General features: G+C 37.7%; 1 protein-coding gene across 1 annotated transcript in view; it reads left to right on the forward strand.

Annotated features, from left to right (window-relative positions):
* PARP8 (poly(ADP-ribose) polymerase family member 8) overlaps nt 1-17304 on the forward strand; it is a 117624-nt gene that overhangs the window by 57457 nt on the left and 42863 nt on the right. The window contains exons 4-9 of the mRNA XM_087759785.1: nt 1542-1631; nt 2964-3034; nt 5449-5526; nt 10600-10694; nt 14191-14251; nt 15316-15406. Coding sequence (XP_087615911.1) covers nt 1542-1631; nt 2964-3034; nt 5449-5526; nt 10600-10694; nt 14191-14251; nt 15316-15406 — 486 coding nt within the window. The remainder of the gene's footprint in view (nt 1-1541; nt 1632-2963; nt 3035-5448; nt 5527-10599; nt 10695-14190; nt 14252-15315; nt 15407-17304) is intronic.

Consider the following 17304-nt stretch of genomic DNA (forward strand, 5'->3'; position numbering starts at 1 on the left):
AGAAGGAGTAAATGCTGGCAGATGGCTGGAGGAACCCTGTTTTATTCCCACGATGCTGTGGTTCTAAAACATATCCCTGTGCCAAGTGTGTAGCCAAGCAGACACAGACTGAGCTGATGGAGCAGGCTGCTGTGCCCACTGGAGTGCAGAGCTCAGGGAAAAGTGCTGTTAGCCTCCTGCAGTAATTGCCTGCATGCAGTGTCTGTATGTTGAGCTGAGCGCAGGTCACTCAGATTACCTGGTGACACAGCGCAGGAGTGGAAGTAGGCAAAGGTGTGGGATAGTGTCAGACTCAGTAGAGCTGTGTGAATGTGACAGAAAGGCTGTTTCACAGGCGGTGGGCTGGGAAAGCCCCACGTGCCTGTCCATGTGCGGCTGTACAGCTGCTAGTTTGCAAAGGCAGCATGGCACAGCTGTGCGAGAAAGTGGCGGCAGCACCGGGACTTCGTCTTGATACAGGCTGCTAAGAACGTCTTTAATACAAAGGATAATATTACTGAATTTAGTGCTCAATTAATGTTGACATCTTTAAAATTTCACTGGAAGCACCGTGGTCAAAGGCTTTGAGATTGCAGCAGTATGCTTAAAATTACATGTGAGTTCATGAACTTCACTGATATGGGACCAGAGTGTTCGGAATTATGATAGATCAAGTCCTTGTTTCAGTTCTCTTATTTGTCTCTTTATCTGTGATTATCTTAATTGTCAGCCTTTCTGCTCTAGACCATAAGTTTCAATTCAGCCCAGATAAGTAGAAAACAAAATATTATTACTTTAATAGGCAGTTCAGCAATTCATGTAAAATTAGCTTCTGCAGATACTACATAAAAACTTGCTGCTCCTTGTTTGTCGTTACTAAACATTTGGTTGGAAAGCAAAAAAAGAAACCAAACCAAAAAAACAACACACACCCCCGTCAGCCTAATCTCTACATTTTGTAAGAAAATTTGGAGTAGACTTTCCATATTAATATCCATACCTAACATTTTTGTTAAATGGGAGGAATTTTTTTTTTCCTGAATCAGGCACAAGAAAGGTTATCCACTGATTAGAAGACACTTTAAACAACCTTTATGTGACTAGGCAAAATGAGGCACAGGTATTTTGCATAATGGGCTGTTAACACCCAGCTCTGAATGCAGCCTTCACTCTGCACAGCAGATCTAGCTTGAGTTTTAGTGTCAGGCATAGCAAAAAGCATAGAACAAGTCTTGATTTTGGAAAAGGTTGGCTCAAAGCCCCATAAGCCTTGTGGGATGTTTCAGAGCAGTGCTTGGTGTGATTCACGAAAGCTGTGACATCAGACTCCAGGGGTTTGCTTGTATAAAATTTGGGTCTGAATCTTCCATCCTTTTGGTATTTTTCTTTTTTTTAGCAATCTCAGGAGAAAAAAAAAAACCACACCAGGAAGATGATAGTGCTTGGCTTCCCTAGCCATCTGGGGAGTGGTTCCTTATGGTACAAGGGTGGGACAGGCAATGTGGGAAGGGGCTGGCAGAACACAACTGGACTTCACCATGCAAGGTGTTTTTCTTTTGTAGATAACACATATGTTTCCAGTTCTGATAATGATGAAGATGTGTTAGTTACAACAGAGCCAATTCCAATAATTTTCCACCAAATTGCTACAGGTAATCTTATGTCCTGAGTGTTTTATCAAGTTCATATTTTGTGAGGAAAGACAAGGTGTTGCCTGCACTTAAGAGGAGATATGTTAATGTGTGCAGCTATACAGTTTGCTATTTTCTTACAGTCTTGCTGTAGTAAATTGACCTACATTTCAGAATAGAAGAAATTAAAATATTTCTTTTGGGGATCACCATGATTCTGTAGGCAGAACGTATTTTATTCTTTTAATGTCTTGCAATCTGTGCTAAAGAAATTCTCCTTGAATACAGTTAGAGGTGCTTAATACTTCCCAATTATAAGTTTTCATGCTCACTTGCTTAAAACTTCACTAAATGTTCACCATTGGGGATGAAACAGTCTATGACTACCATTGCTTCTGGTGAATTATTTCAGGAAATTTCAAACAAAATGCTTCAGCTGTTTCACTAAATTGAACTATAGAAAAAAAAAATTTATTTTTCCCAGTGATTTTGGGAACCTCTCATTTGAAATTATTTCCATACTTTCAGGAAGTATTTGATACATGAAAGGGTATGCTTTTCAGACATATAGGCACATTTATACAATATATAATAAAAATTTGTGCGTACTCTGTAGAGATTTTTTAGATTTTAGCAGCCAAATTCCCTGATGATTTCAGGCTGCAGGAGAAACTGCATAGAGCAGTCTTAATTCTGGCAGTTCTTCAGATAGGAACACTTGACTTTGCAGTCTTTTTATTATTATTACAATGCTTTAGGGCTTTTTTTGCATAACAGAGAATTACTTTGAATTCCACTGGAAAACCAATATGATCTTCAGTCTCTGATCTCATTTGTGCTGATGTAAATCCAGAATAATTCTACTGAAGTTGGTGCAGTGGCACCGCACCCAAACAAAAATTGGCCATTATAGTCAGAAGTTTAAGATAAATTTTACTTGCAAATATGTCTGTAATTTAAAAAGAAATAAAGCCTGTCATTTAAAAGAGAATAAAAACCTATGTTTTGTATAGAAGATGATCTAATTTAATTTTGCTGAGGGGTTTTGATTTTTCGTTCTTTTATAAAGTATACAAAACTAATGAATGACACTAAATTGTAAATCACAGATTGAGTAAAACAAATCTCCTAGATGGACCAGCTGAGTTTCATTTCACAGTTAAAAATATGAGTCTTCTGAGATGTAGGGTCTTAATTTTAGACTGTTGTATTGTGAACTCTTTGATGCTTTTCATAGCTATAACCTTTTGTTCCTTATTTGCCCTACTACGGCAACTAAGTATTTCAAGTCTGCATATGCAAAATTATTTCACATTTTTCACAGATGTTCCCTATTTTCCCTTTTCTTTTAAGAATTAAGAAAAACCAGTGATGTCAACTATTGCTTATCCATAAAATCAAAATTACAGAGGGAGAATGGAGAGGTATGTATTTTTTATATGCATATTTTAACAGAAGTTATTTTAAGAAACAGCAGAAAATGTGTGCTTATGCAAACTGTACACATTTACATGTTTTAGAAGATGAGTGTAGTTCTCTGGGTTTCATACATGGATTAACCAGTGAATCACTTAGTTGGGATAGGAATGTTTCCATCCTAGGAAATACAGTTTTAACGTTTATTTCGGGTTTTGTTCAACAGTGGTATAGACCCTGTCTGCCCTAAAAATACAGCTCTCCTGGAGAAGTAGATCACTATGCCATTACCTTTTAACATACTCTTGCACATAGGACCACATCCCATTTATTAGTTTGCTGCTTCTTTGTGTGGCCTACAGCAGCCCCACTGGAGGCTCTAGACCTCTGCATGACTCTATTCACCATAAGTAGTGTCTGCAGTATTAAGGCCTTCTAGTCACCGTTGTATTTGGCTGTACCTCTAGCATGGGTCCCTAACCAGTCTCACTGAAACATTAACTCAAGAAAGAAGTGGCACTAACATGAAGTCTACAGGGCTTGACAGTGTTACGGGCTCAAATAAAGTACCACATAGGCTCCTACCCCAAGCAAGAAATTGAGCATTGTATCAAGAATTCAGGTGCTTGACTTAAAGACTTCCTTTGGTAAGGGTGGTTGCTGAGTTGCTTGACGACTGCTTTTTAGGCTCCGATCTGTGTTTGATCCTGGAAAGGGGAGATAAGCATGCCCAGATATGCTAATGTGTATGGTTGGATTTTTTAGTAGATGAAACCTGATTTGATGTGAAAAGCTGCACTGGAAATACTTTGCTTCTACTGCATCATCATTGTATTCAGTGCTCAATAAACATTAGAAAAATTCAAGTACAGGAATAATTTACCCATTTGATTAAAAGCTTGAGATATAGTTAGCTTCTATGGGACAGATTTTGAGTTTCTATTTTGGTTTTAGTTGAATGAGGTACTTCAATATAAAAGTCCTGAAAAAAAAAAATTTTAAAAAAGTCTCTAACACTGACCATTTCTGGTGGCTAGATAGTTAGAAGTTTGGTTAGGATAGGATGGGTTTGTCACTATTCTAATGTGAGAGTTTCATTTCCCTTTGGTTTGTGTTGAATTTTTGTTCAGTTGAGTTCTGTTTTAACACAGACTTCCCCTTGGGCTAAGGTTATTATAAACCGAAGAAGACTAAAGTCACTTTGTTTCTTTTCAGTGAAGTAGAAGCAGAATTTATTTTTGTGCCTTGTTATAGAAAATTGCTGTGAAATTGGCTGAAATACAATTTTTGTTCTATGTATACATACAGTGAATAGAGCAGGAACTTAAAGGCAAAGGTAGGGAAATGGGATTAGAATGTCTGACCATAGAAATTAGTGATAAGGGTGTATTTGGCATTTATGAATATATGGGATTTAGGGATAACTTCTATTCTTTGATTCATACATCTGATTTCTCTTCCATTATGGCAGTTCTGTGCAGAACATACATACAAAATAAGCAGTAAGTTCATCACGCTCAGGCTTAAATGAAGAATTATGATTTTAACAGGTGTTCTTTAGGCGATCCTTGTCAGCATAGGGCCTAGAAATAACACTTGGATTGTGGGAAACAAGAATTAATGTCTTTAAGCAATTACATAATTATAAGTAAAGGTTCCATTGGTGGGAAGCAGAATATAACAGTTCAGCTTGTGCAGAGTTGCAGTCTGTACCAGGATCAGTTCTATTTACTTGAGTGCAATTATTCACAGAGCAGCCTATTTAGAGTAGGTTTTACTTGGGTAAGCATATTACTTTCTAATCCTTAATTTTCAAAGTCCCAGAACAAAGCCAGTCAGAAAATGAAGCATGAACTTTTCTGGCAACAGTATGGTACTTCTGTTAGAAATAATAATTAAGTAGCAATGTGTCAGTTTTTCGCAGAAAGGAACTTAAGAGATCCCATGCTCAGACTTGAATTATTTCCTTAAACCATTAGAATCGATTTACCAGAATAAAGTAAGTTAAAATTTTATTAGGTCACTGAAACACCAAATTAATTAAATCCAGAACCTCTCTTGGTGAGTAAATTATGCTTTGTTTAGCAAAAGCACAGGGCAAACTATCCCCACATAGTCTACTGAATTCCTCAGTTCCTTAAAATACCACACTGTGGCTGTAGCCAGACAAAGTATTATTTCTCCAACACATATTCAGGGTGTTTTTATGTACCCAGTTAGTAGGTGCTTGTTTTGTCTGGTATTTCACTATTCTTAAAACAGGCCCTTAGTACTCTTCTGGAAAAAGGATACTAGAAGTTCTCTTAATAAAGGGTACTATGAGCTTATTTTCAAAAACATAATTCCTGTAGTTATAATTAGAACTATAAGTGCAAGATAAACATATCATTTGTATGACTGTTAACTTTTATTTTCCATTAAGGAGTCACGGCACAACAGCACAGTTGAAGAAGACTCTGAAGGAGATAATGATTCTGAAGAATTTTATTATGGAGGACAGGTAATGGAGGAAATTTTTGCACAAGTTTCAAGAAATTACTATTTGAAAGCTTCTGCTGGTCATTCCATTATACATTTATGACAATAATTAATTTCTTATGTTTATTCAACATCAAATAGAATGCCATGTGTATGTATACATAGTATTTTATAGCAGAAATATTGAATATGTTATACTGTATAATTATATCAACTTTAAAACAAGATTAGTTTGTTTACATTTGCAAAGCTGTACGAATAGAAAAGGCAAGTAGTCTTCAGAATGTTTGAAAACAGAAGCCAATTGCTTACTTCCAGGAAATAGATATTCACTCTTTAAAGCTTATCCCAGTATTGATACAAATGGGAAGTCAGGCTGGATCCAAATCTGTTTCCTTCTGGAGGATTGCCATTGACTTGTAAAGTCAAGAGCACTGCAATTTAATAGTAAAAATGGTTATTACAAAACAATTTTGATCTAGGCAATAGTCCATTCTTTTTCTGAGCTCTACAGTTAAATTCACCTTGAAAAATGCTGCATATTTTTAGATGAATGTACTGCTCTGTGTCTTTCCTTCTTGTTCCCTCAGCAGAATTAGTTATTATTACATTGTCTTTTGTATTGGGAAATAAAATCTCTTCATCTGTTTTCCTTTTGCAATGTCAATAGAGTGCTTCACACTGCTAGTCCCTTTATTCAGATTTTTCTTATCTTTTTAGTCTAACTATTGCCCCAAAGGGATCATTTCTCACTAACGTTATTAGAACTGTTTATTTTGATGAATATTTTAATGAACTACGATTGCTGTTTATGAAAGTCGTCGCTGCCTCAGCCTTGAGGCTGAAGCCATCCATGCCCTGGGTGTGCAGAGCCGAGGCTGCAGGAGCGTGCCAGCAGTACCAGCCAGCTGGGTCGGTGCAGAGAGCGTGGGAGGCTGATGAGCAGGACATCGCCAAGCCTCTTATCTTGCGGAGCCAACAGCATGGTGGGGTTTGAACACAAAATACATGTTGAGGTGCTTTAATCTAAAAAAAAAAGCACGCCCCTAAAAAGCTATTAAAAATGATATTGAAACTGGAACTGAAAGAATGTATTTTCAGTGTCAGAAATAACTGACATGGGCTATTGACTCATGTTCACCTTAGAAATGACTGCAGGAATTGCCTCCCTTCAGCTGCCAACTCCTACAGCCCCATGGAGCGCTGGGGAGGACCATGTACACATACTTCAGTGCAAAGAGCGATGTCTTAGTTTAATCTGCCTGAGAGAAAAAATCTTCTGATTTTGCCCTGTAGTGATGAGTTGCATGTACTGGCTCCATTTTTCAACTCTGCAGAAAGGGCAGTAACCTCAAGGTGAAGAAAAAGGCAGCAAACAGCTGGGAGTGCTTATTTCTTGAACAAGCGCTAATATGTTTGGTAAAGGATGCCTGCCAGTGCCCAAATGGATGAATAAATATTAACACTGCCTATGAGATATGAACACAGAGAGCAGTACATCATTTTGCAAGGTGTAAAAGAGCTGTGTAATTGGCAATGCTGGTTAGAATTTAGTTGCCTTATATTTGAAGTGGAAACTACATCATATTGCTGTATCATTTTTTTAAGGTAATACATTTAATTGAAGAAATTGTAACTGGCAAAAAAAATACAATTAGATCAGCAATAAAAATAAAATATCAGATGATTGTGAGTGTCTTGAGTATAGAATATTCAAAAAGCAAAATAGGGAGAAAAAACAAAAGAAGACATCATAGGAAGTATATTTAGCAAGAAAAAAAAAAGGAAATTTTGAATTCAAAGTTTCACAGTCAAAAAGACAAAATTCTAAGGAAGACCTGTAGAATTAAAGAAAATATTGAGGACTCAGAAAATAAATAAGAAATCGAGTAGTGAGCACAGTCCCTCGAGAGATAAAAAGAACAGTCCTTTTTCAAATAAAATGATTGTAAGAGTTATTAAGTGAACACCAGCTGTATTGGAAAGGCAAAATGGTTGACTGCATAGGTGGGGGACAAGCAAGGCAAGCTGCTTCATTTGAAACAAGTGTGCGCTGTGCCCACAGAGAAAGGGGACAAACATGTTGACTTCCACAACTAGAGGAAATAGATGCCAGTGTAATTGTGTGCAATACAGCTGGGAAAGGTGGAGGTCAGGGATAATTCTTAACATTTCTAAGTGGTTACAGCTGGAAAGACAAGAGAGCAGCTGATGATGAAACAAGGACCATGGAAGATGGGAAACGGCATTTGATGGGCAGTGAAAACAAGATATGACCTTTTGGTCATAAATTACATGTTTGTATCCACTGCCTAGGCACCTGCTTGTAATCCTCCCTAAGGATTTAACGTATAAATACTTTAAAGTAGCTTTAAAGTGATTCAATAGCCTAAGTCCTATTGATTTTCAATGGGATTTAGGTTTGTGAATCACTTAATCTCCTTTAAAAATGCAACCATTTGTCATTATGTGGGACAAAATAATCTGAATCAGGTCTCAGATTAAAAACTGAGACTTTCTAAACACAGACCCTCCAGACACAGCAAAGTTATCAGATTTTTTAGCTTTTATATTCACTTTCTCTAAGACTCTTTGTTAATTCTTGCTTTGAATCTTTATCTTCTAACATTTGCAAACAAGACGAGGAGATTGAAACAGTAATACTTCTGCCTTTGGCGCTTTCCCTCCCTCTCTCCTGTGCTTCAGTTATAGGACATACTTGCAAATGCAGATACACAAAACTCTGGCAGTCTCTTCTGCGTACATCAGCATGTCTGTGGCACTAATTCAGGGGTGGAAAACACCATACTTTGGTCTTACAATTTGCCAGAACACTGCTTTGTTTCCTTTTTGAGTTTATAACCTCTTACCAACCAAAATCAGATTGGAGAAAACATTATATTGAGCAGTTCAGTGTTCTGCATCATGTTCCTTTTGGATTTTACTATTATTGATACATAAGACAGATTAAAAAAATGTGGTTTAGGACCAACAAACGTGGCAGGTCCACCACAGCTACGATTTGTGAAATGATTGCTGTGCTCTCTTTGGAAGCAGGACAGCAATTATTTATGCATCTTTAAAGAATTCATCTTTGAGTAATGAACATGTAAAAAGGATTGGTTTTCTCCTACCTAAAGTGGAAACAAAAAATACAGGTTTTCTTCCCATGCTCTTGTACTTGGAAAATTGTTCTGACATGCCTGCCGAAACAAGGGAGGGATACTTGGCTTATACCCTTCTGGTCATGAGTACCATTGATATCTCTGCTAAACACGTGCCCATGCTATTCTGATGAGTTCTGTGCCTTATATTTGAAGAATTCTAATTCTAATCAAATTATTCTTTGCTATTTTTCACATGTAAAAAAGTCATCAGCTGATTATTATTTTAATTCTGTTGAAATTTATTTAATTAGATTGAGAAGTACATCTCCAGATATCAGAGCTCAAAGTGTCACAGCACTGGTCTCCTACACATTTGGATGTACAAATGGAAGGAACAGTACTGCACTTTGATATGGTTTTGCAATTGCAAGAATTTTCTGCAAGAATTCCTGTATAAGGATATATATACACATATGTCTAAAGGGATAAATTACACTCTTGTGCTTTGCTCTCTCAATTTGTCAAAGGTGCAAGCCAAATCCTACTCTCATTTCTGAATCTGTCAAAATCAACTTTTGTGGAATTCCTGTTATTCTAATTGTTGTAAAGAAGTAGAATTAGGTTCACACGATCAGGAGTATATTGCTTAACGAGCAAGTAGTAATAGACTGTGAATAGATTGTTACAAGCCTAAAGAGGTATTTTGGTCCTTGTAGAAGTGTTGTTGTTTAACCCCAGCTGGCAACTGGGATGGGGGAGAGAATTGGGAGAGTAAAAGTGAGAAAACTTATGGGCTGAGATAAGAACAGTTTAATAATTGTAATAAAATAATAATAACAACAATAACAACAACAATAATAATAAAAGAATTTACAAAGCAAGTGATGCATGATGCAGTTGCTCCCCACCCACTGGCCGATGCCCAGCCAGTCCCTGAGCGGCAGCCCCTCAGCCAGCTTTCCCTTAGTTCATATACTAGGCATGACAGCATATGGTATTGAATAGCCCTTTGGCCAGTTTGCGTCAGCTGTCCGGGCTGTGCCCCATCCCAGCTTCTTGTGCATCTCCAGCCTTCTCAGTCAGTACAGCATGAGAAGCTGAAAAGTCCTTGACTAGTGTAAGCACCACTTAGCAACATCTAAAACATCAATGTGTTATCAACATTATTCTCATCCTAAATCCAAAACACAGCACTATACCAGCTACTAGGAAGAAAATTAACTCTATCCCAGACAAAACCAGGACAAGAAGATAGGAGGATATTAATTATTTTGACTTCATACAGTCCAACCAAACCAGCTCACAAGTTTTGCTTTATAGTGTAAGCTCTAACATAATTGTTTCCATTTTTCATGTAGAGTTTGAAAAAAATGGGAATGATGTCTAAATACATGTTTCTTTACACCTTCTCTGGTAAAATACTTAAAATGGGAAAATGTTCTTTAATTTTTTTTTCATCTGATATTATTGCACTGGTGGATAGACTAAAAATGTAATTTAGATGCTGAGACACTTGGTATGTAGAATAGTTTCATGCTTCTCTTGTTGAGTCCAAGCCATTCTGTGTCTAATATATTAGAGAGTGTGACAACAAGCAAGAGGGAGCAAACCTTTGTCCTGCAGTGCTTGGACTGGGATGATATGACTGGTTCTTCTCCTACTTAATAGTTTTAAAATGCACAAGTGTCCCAGAACAAACCCCAGGACAAGACAGGACAGACGGATGAGTCCTTTGCAGTTTCGCTTCCCACAAACAGGAGTGAGACTCTCAAAAAATTTCGGTGCAGAGGTGCCTGCTTTGCAGATCTCTGCTTAGCAGCACTAGACCACCTCAGTGCTTCAGCTTATCAACACAGTGTCCTTTCTGAGAATTCCATTAAGGAATCTTTATGCAGTGTATTTTGCAGGGGGAACTTTCAAGAGCCTAAGTCAGGTGTCAGTAATGAAATAAATAAGAACTCCTAGGATATTTTTTTTTTTCCTGGTAGGTTAGCTATGATGGAGAACTTCACAAGCACCCACAGCTGGAGGCTGATTTGACAGCAGTGAGAGAGATCTATGGACCTAATGCAGTATCTCTCAGGTATGTCATTGATTTTTCCATATTGTGGAACCTTTAACATTTAGGAGATTGAGGTCCATGTGGACTTTCCCTCACTGCCAAGGCTTTTCTGATGATTTCTGCATATTGTGTGGCAAAAGAAAGAAGCACTGCTGGCTAGCAATAATGCTGGTTTTGTTTTTTCTTTTTTTGTGGCTGAGTACTGATACAACTGGCTGTGCTGAGAACAAGCCCTGGAAGCCGGTTCTAAAACGTCATTGTCTTTTGCAGTTCAGTCGGTTCTTGATCAGGCTATTCTATTTGGTTGAAAATTACTATTCAGCATTATGCTAAACCCTTGTTAAACTCCTTTTCTCTCATATTCTGTCTTTTGCCCTGGAGGTGAACAAGAGGAATGATAAGAGATTTGGTAAATGTTTTCCCTAGGGAAAGATTGAAGGAATTGGGTTTGTCTAGTCTGGAAGAAAGAGAAGGAGAAGACATAATAACAGTTCTTCTTCTTCAAAAAAGCTGTTTGTAGATAGGAGGAGCGATCAAATGTTCTCTATTGTCATCATGAGAGAGACAACAAGAAACTGAGTGTGTTAGAAACAAACAAGAATTGGATTAGATTTTAGGAAAGCTTTTTAATTGTGGGAATCTAAAGTATCCTACGCAGGAAAGTGGTCATCTCAGTCAGAGGTGGCCTGCAAAGCGTAATTACACAAAAATTCTGTTGGGCATATATGACCGTACATGATTCTGCCATAGGGCACAGCTGTATGATATTTTTAATACACTTCAGGTCTTTTATAACTTCATTTTTCATCTATGCAATCTTAATACTTTCATAAAAATAACAGGTAGGCAAGATGTGACAGACCTGTCAAGATATATTACAAAGAATATAAAAGTTGTCATACAAACCAAGTAATAAAATACAGAGAAGATAATAACCTTAGGCGTACATATATTGCAAGTAACAATTCCCATTAACCTCTGAAAAATAAGCTCTGTTAATTTGTCTAAGAAGGGAGAGCATGTGTACAATTATGGTGTACTATACCTTTTCAAATTAATTGGAAATTTCGTTACATTTCAAGGACGTGGGGAACTGAAATCGGAATAGTTGTATATGAGTTTAGGAAATGAATGGGATAAATGTTTAGTTACCAAATTGATAACTATGAAATTGAGAATACCTTCATAATAGGCTCCCTCAAACTCCTAAAATTGAAACGTATATGTAACCTTTCAAAAACTTTAATGCATCTAATTTATTGAATCAGCTGTTTCATTGGAAGCATTGTGATCTCCTTGAGCTCACTGTAGTAGAAATTGGCATCTGTGGCTGCTTTTGGCATGGGAAAAACTTTAATGCTTCTTCCCCTCTGTTGCAGTTGAAAATACTCATAAATTCTTGGAAATGACAAACACAGCATTAAGCATTCAGTTTCATCCCTCTCCTGCAGCTCCACTTCTCTGTGGAGAGAGAAGTCTATCTGACAGTGACACCCACTAAGATGCATATTTCCTAGACAGTTGACCGTCTTTTAGTAGTCTCTTGCTGTCACAGAGTCAACTGTACATATAAAAGTGAAATTCCTATACCTGCATGCTTTTCACCACTGCCCTTTGAAATCTGGCCACCAAAGCCATGAGAAAGACTTCTGGACCAACTGATCCAACTCTTCAGTATCTATTTACATCACTTATGCATTGCTGGACAGATGAGCTCTTGGAGGTCTCCTTCAAAATCAAGAAGTGTTCGTGGAGCCATTGTGGGCAGGAGATCATAAGCTGCAGGTGCTGGAAGAAAACATGATTTCTTCCCCCCTTTCAGGTTGGGGAGGTAAAACTAGAGTCAGCATCATGTGTCTAAAATCCATTTTCTAGGAGGGTAATGGAATGGAGGCAAAGGGATTTCAGTGAGTATGGAAATTCCGCAGTTATAACTTGTTTTTATCTTATTCTTTTTTCAACTAATATTTCTGTGTTTTGTTAGTTCAACTATGTTTCTGTTTAATTTATAAAATTATGCTTGTTCACAGCCTGAATCTCAGTCATGTGAGTAACACCAGCCTGCCTTCATAAATATTACTTAAGAGTTCATAACAATATGTTCTTTGGATCTTCTGGAAAAATCAACAAAAAAATCTGAGGCCACTGTTGTGTAGGATAGTGGCTAAGCCATTGAGTAGGTGGAGAATTTCAGTTTCAAAGCTAAGTCTTCAGTGAGTTGTAGGAGGTCAGCAAACGCCTGTACATGTAGCTCTGGGTGAGCCAACTCTGGAGCAGCTGTCAGGGTGGCTGGGAAGCCTCCAGGTAACATAGCCCTGGCCAGCTGTTTACCTGCCCTGTGTGTGCCCTGTGTGGCTGCGTCTGATCTAGAGAGAGACTTTGGGTTTGCCGTTACGAGAGAGAACCATTGGGATGCCAAGGTTTGGTGGAAGGGGTGCCCTCCATCAAACTTCCTAAGAGGTCAAGGCATTTCCAGTGTGAGCTAGGTCCTACCATGGGCTGAGAGGCCACTTTGGTAGGAGATAGTTATATTCACAAAAATATTTTTGTATTTTAAAATTACCTTACTAACTTATTTATGCACAACTGCTACTGTGCACTGTCTTAGTCTAGCTTAATAGAAAAGTGTGGAAGTCACTGTGAGAACAAGCATCTAAATGCAGTGTAAAGAAAAGAAACTAGTGACTAGAAGCTAATCTGTGAAAAATTGAGAGTGATTACACTTCTACAGTGTTATCCACTTAAGTAATTGAAAGGAAAAGGAAAGCAATTTTTTATTTAGGTGTATGAATGAGTATTTTCTAGCCCTATTTTTCAGAAGTCTTCAAGTATGTTGGGGGAGGGCAATCAGAATGAGTCAGAAAATAAGAGGCAGAAAAGTCACGCTTCAAATGTAAGATTTCAGAAACACCTATGAGCATAAGTTAAATCTGAACCTTGGAGATTCCAGCGATGCTACACATAGCAGATAAAATAAGGTAGCTATTGCCTTGAGCGCATTACAGGGCAATCTTTATGTTTTGACAAAAAAATGCTTGAATGTGTGAAGCAATCCCACAGGTATAATATGCCACCCTCTAGGCTATGTTTTATTTGTCTTCAATGATTTATCTCAAGCCTCTCTGTAGGTTACTGGCTGTTAACCTGAAATACTTTTGACAATTAACTAGGGTTTTCTTTTGTCATAAATAGGAGCAGCATGTGACCTTTATTGTTTTCTTGATTTATTTGTGCAATAAGTGAGAAAAAAATACACAGCAGCAACAGAGAGAGAATTTGAGGGAATTAGTAGAAAAAAAGATTTAGCCTGTTTAAGCAAGATCCACTGAAAGGAAGTTGCAGTGCAGCAGATGATCACCCACTGGGAATATTGATCCAATCTATGTAAATGTGTATTTTATAACCATTCTGATTTTACAGACAAGATTATCCTTTATAAAATCTTCCCTGTTATAAGTAGTCCTGGGCTGAGGAGTATCTTAAAGAGCTCTAATGTAATGTAATTCTTTCCTTTCAGGGAATATGGAGCCATTGATGATGTAGATATTGATCTGCATATTGATGTTAGCTTTCTTGATGTAAGTAATCTAATCACAGAATTACATAATGAACATTAATACCCATTTAATTCTGCTACACATCAGACTCTGTAGACAACCACTGAGACTTTCCTTTTTTGGAGACTCGATCTTCACAAGTGGCTGTCACATTATTGATTGCTATTCAGTGGAAAGATTTCCTTTTTCTTTTATGACCACATTGTTAAAATGCTTTGTAGGCTTTTATTTATGCATGTGTATTTCCTTTCAAACATGCTTTGTGAATGGTAAATGTTTTAACTGATATAAATGAAATACATTTCTTTTTTCGCTATCCTAGACATTAGTTAGGTAAAAGCACTTCATAGAGTCCTGGAGGGAAGACCTTGGCTGGAGCTGTCCTGTGTGGTTCTCAACATCTGCAGCTGATCAGGGAGGGGCTTGAGTGGCAAAGGAGACACAGGACAGTGGCGCTGTTGACTGGCAGCATGGCTTCTGTAACAGTTATGCTGTCATTAACTCCACACTTCCTCACCTCATCTGTGCAGTAACCTCCTGTCCTCTAGATAGAGAATAAAAATTAGTGCTTTTAGGGGCATCATTAGCTTCTGCACAGATATGTCGTATTCTCAGGTCAGCACAGCACATAAGATAGTTGTTCTTGGGCTTTTCTAAAATTTACGAAAATCTGATCATACCTTGAATTACTTTAATCAGTGTTAAGGAGCAAAAGTTTCTTTTGCCCTGTGTTATGGGATGAGTTTCCTTTCCACCTTTATTTGCTCCTTTGCTTCTCAGCTTTGAAGCAGTATCTCTTGATAGATGGGAACGTGTTTGCCTGCACTGTAGATACAGTATTGTGTATAAACCTGTTCTCAGTTTGAATGAGCATACTCAACAACTGGAAGCAGTCTAACAGTGCTCGTAGGGGCATCAGCAGGCAATAGTTTGTCCTAAGTCTCAAGTTTAAAGTTGAGTAGATATTCCATAATGGGGTAAATGGATGGATGGTGTTTATAACAACCTTAAGGTAGACTGACAAAATGCAGCAGTTCCTCATGACGGCTAATGGTGTCTGTTGTTTTCTTTTTATCTTGAACTAGGAAGAGATTGCTGTGGCTTGGGATGTAATTCGCACAGAGCCTATAATAGTGCGATTGCACTGTTCACTTACACAGTACTTAAATGGTCCAGGTTAGTCACCTGCGTGTTCTTCGTGTGCCTTGTATGGTGTCTCAGTCTAAGCCGTATACTAGGTGATACTCATTCACTGCCAAATCTTTGACCCTGCATGTGCTTAGATCTACTGCTGAGAGCAGTCCTACTGGGTTGAAATTATGGTTACATATATTTGCATGTTTAGGCTCTCAATAATGACAGGGGCATTTAATTTAAACTTTCATAGGTTGATTTTTGGAACTTGTTTTCCTGGTATCCTTTGAAATGCAACTGCTTCCCCTAGGAACCAGGGTTAATGAATAAAGATCTACAGTTTCTAATATGTGATTTCCTGATTTTGGAAATCAGGGATCATCTGTGCGCATAAGATCTCACTGATAAGGCATACATACACAGATCTGTGCAGCTATTAATATGCCCCTTTTCACGCACTTTTGAAGAATCAGGCAGTGATAATTATCCTTTCAGCTTCTGATTTCTATATGACTATGAACTCTGTGAATCTTTACATTTGAATGAGTTGGTAAGTGAGTAAAGCTTCCTCATGAGAGTAAAAATGGTCAGACTTCTGAAGAATCAACTGATTTTGAAGATTTGGAAACATTCATATGCAAGAGTCAACTTCAGACATATTTTTACAGTCGGAAGTCAGAACTAAGTTGCAATTTGGATCATAACTTGCCCGGCTTTGGAGGCTTCCAGTGCAAGCTGTCAGTTCAGGCTTGTGTCTGTGGGAGAATTCTGCCTCTGGAAAATGAATAGATAATTCCAGTCATAATATGTTTAGCAAAATCTGTCGCAAAGAGCTATTTTTATAGGATATGTTGCCTGCCGATGCTAACTATAAGCTATATTCTGTTCATTCAAATAAGCATTTCATTACATCAATCTTTTTTTTTTTTTTGCTTGACTTTGGTCTTTTTGCCCGTATTTTATTGCTTCAATCTTTTTTGTAAATATGCAGATCTTAAAAAATGTATATTGGCCATAGTAGGTAGCAGTGTTAGTATTCAGAATATTTCTGTCAAAATGTAATTTAAAAAATAAAAAAGTGCAGCAAATAAGAGAAGGTGAAGCGTGAAGAGCAGCATGCAGTAAGAAATGATCTAGTGAAATGAGAAGTAACAACAAGATATCTTCTGCACCGTTGACAAGGTTAAAATGGGAAGCTTAGTTCCCAGTCCTGCAGTTGACTGATTGTGGGAGTGCCTGAGAACCACGAAAGGCAAGATCAGGGCCAGAGGCAAGTACTTTTCTGATAGTGGTTTTATGAGCTCAGCTGCTGTTGCAGCCGTGTCCCTTTATTTACCAGAAAAGGACAATAAGATGCACCATCTTTTGTGTTAACAAGACCCTTTCTCTGTGAATTCCTTTTCCCCCTTATATATGTTGTTTTGAAACTACTGGGCCATAACTTTATGGTGCATCTTTTCTCCTGTAGTACTTTCTGTTGATTGATAAAAGAAACAGAAATGCAGTATACTCCAAAGCACTATGAGGGGTATTTGTACCACCTTGTAGCTGTGTAATAGCCTGATTTTAGATAGTCATTCTTCTAGTTAATAACTTGTCTCATTATTGTACTTGTGGGCAGTTTCTCCTACATGCTTTAGAAACCTGTCTTAGATGAGAATGAATCAGCCTTTGGAGGTAACGGGCTGTCTCCTCTGTCTGTAGAGCTTAGACAACAATTATAGTCTAGATGTCAGATTTTAAGATTGCTGGTCTAGGTATGATGATTCTCATTGAAAATATCCTCCCTCCCCGCCCCCCCCCCCCCCCCGCGATCTAAATTTGACAAGCTAAAGACATTGCTACCCCTAATCAAATCATTCATCCCTTTTGAAAAAATCATCAGTTTATCTTTAAAAAAGGAGATCATATTTGAATAGTAACATTACAGAAAGCTAATT

Source organism: Nipponia nippon, unplaced genomic scaffold (genome assembly GCF_047370975.1).
Source record: "Nipponia nippon isolate SJK-2023a ecotype South Korea unplaced genomic scaffold, ASM4737097v1 scaffold_20, whole genome shotgun sequence".
In the NCBI taxonomy this organism is placed as follows: Eukaryota; Metazoa; Chordata; class Aves; order Pelecaniformes; family Threskiornithidae; genus Nipponia; species Nipponia nippon.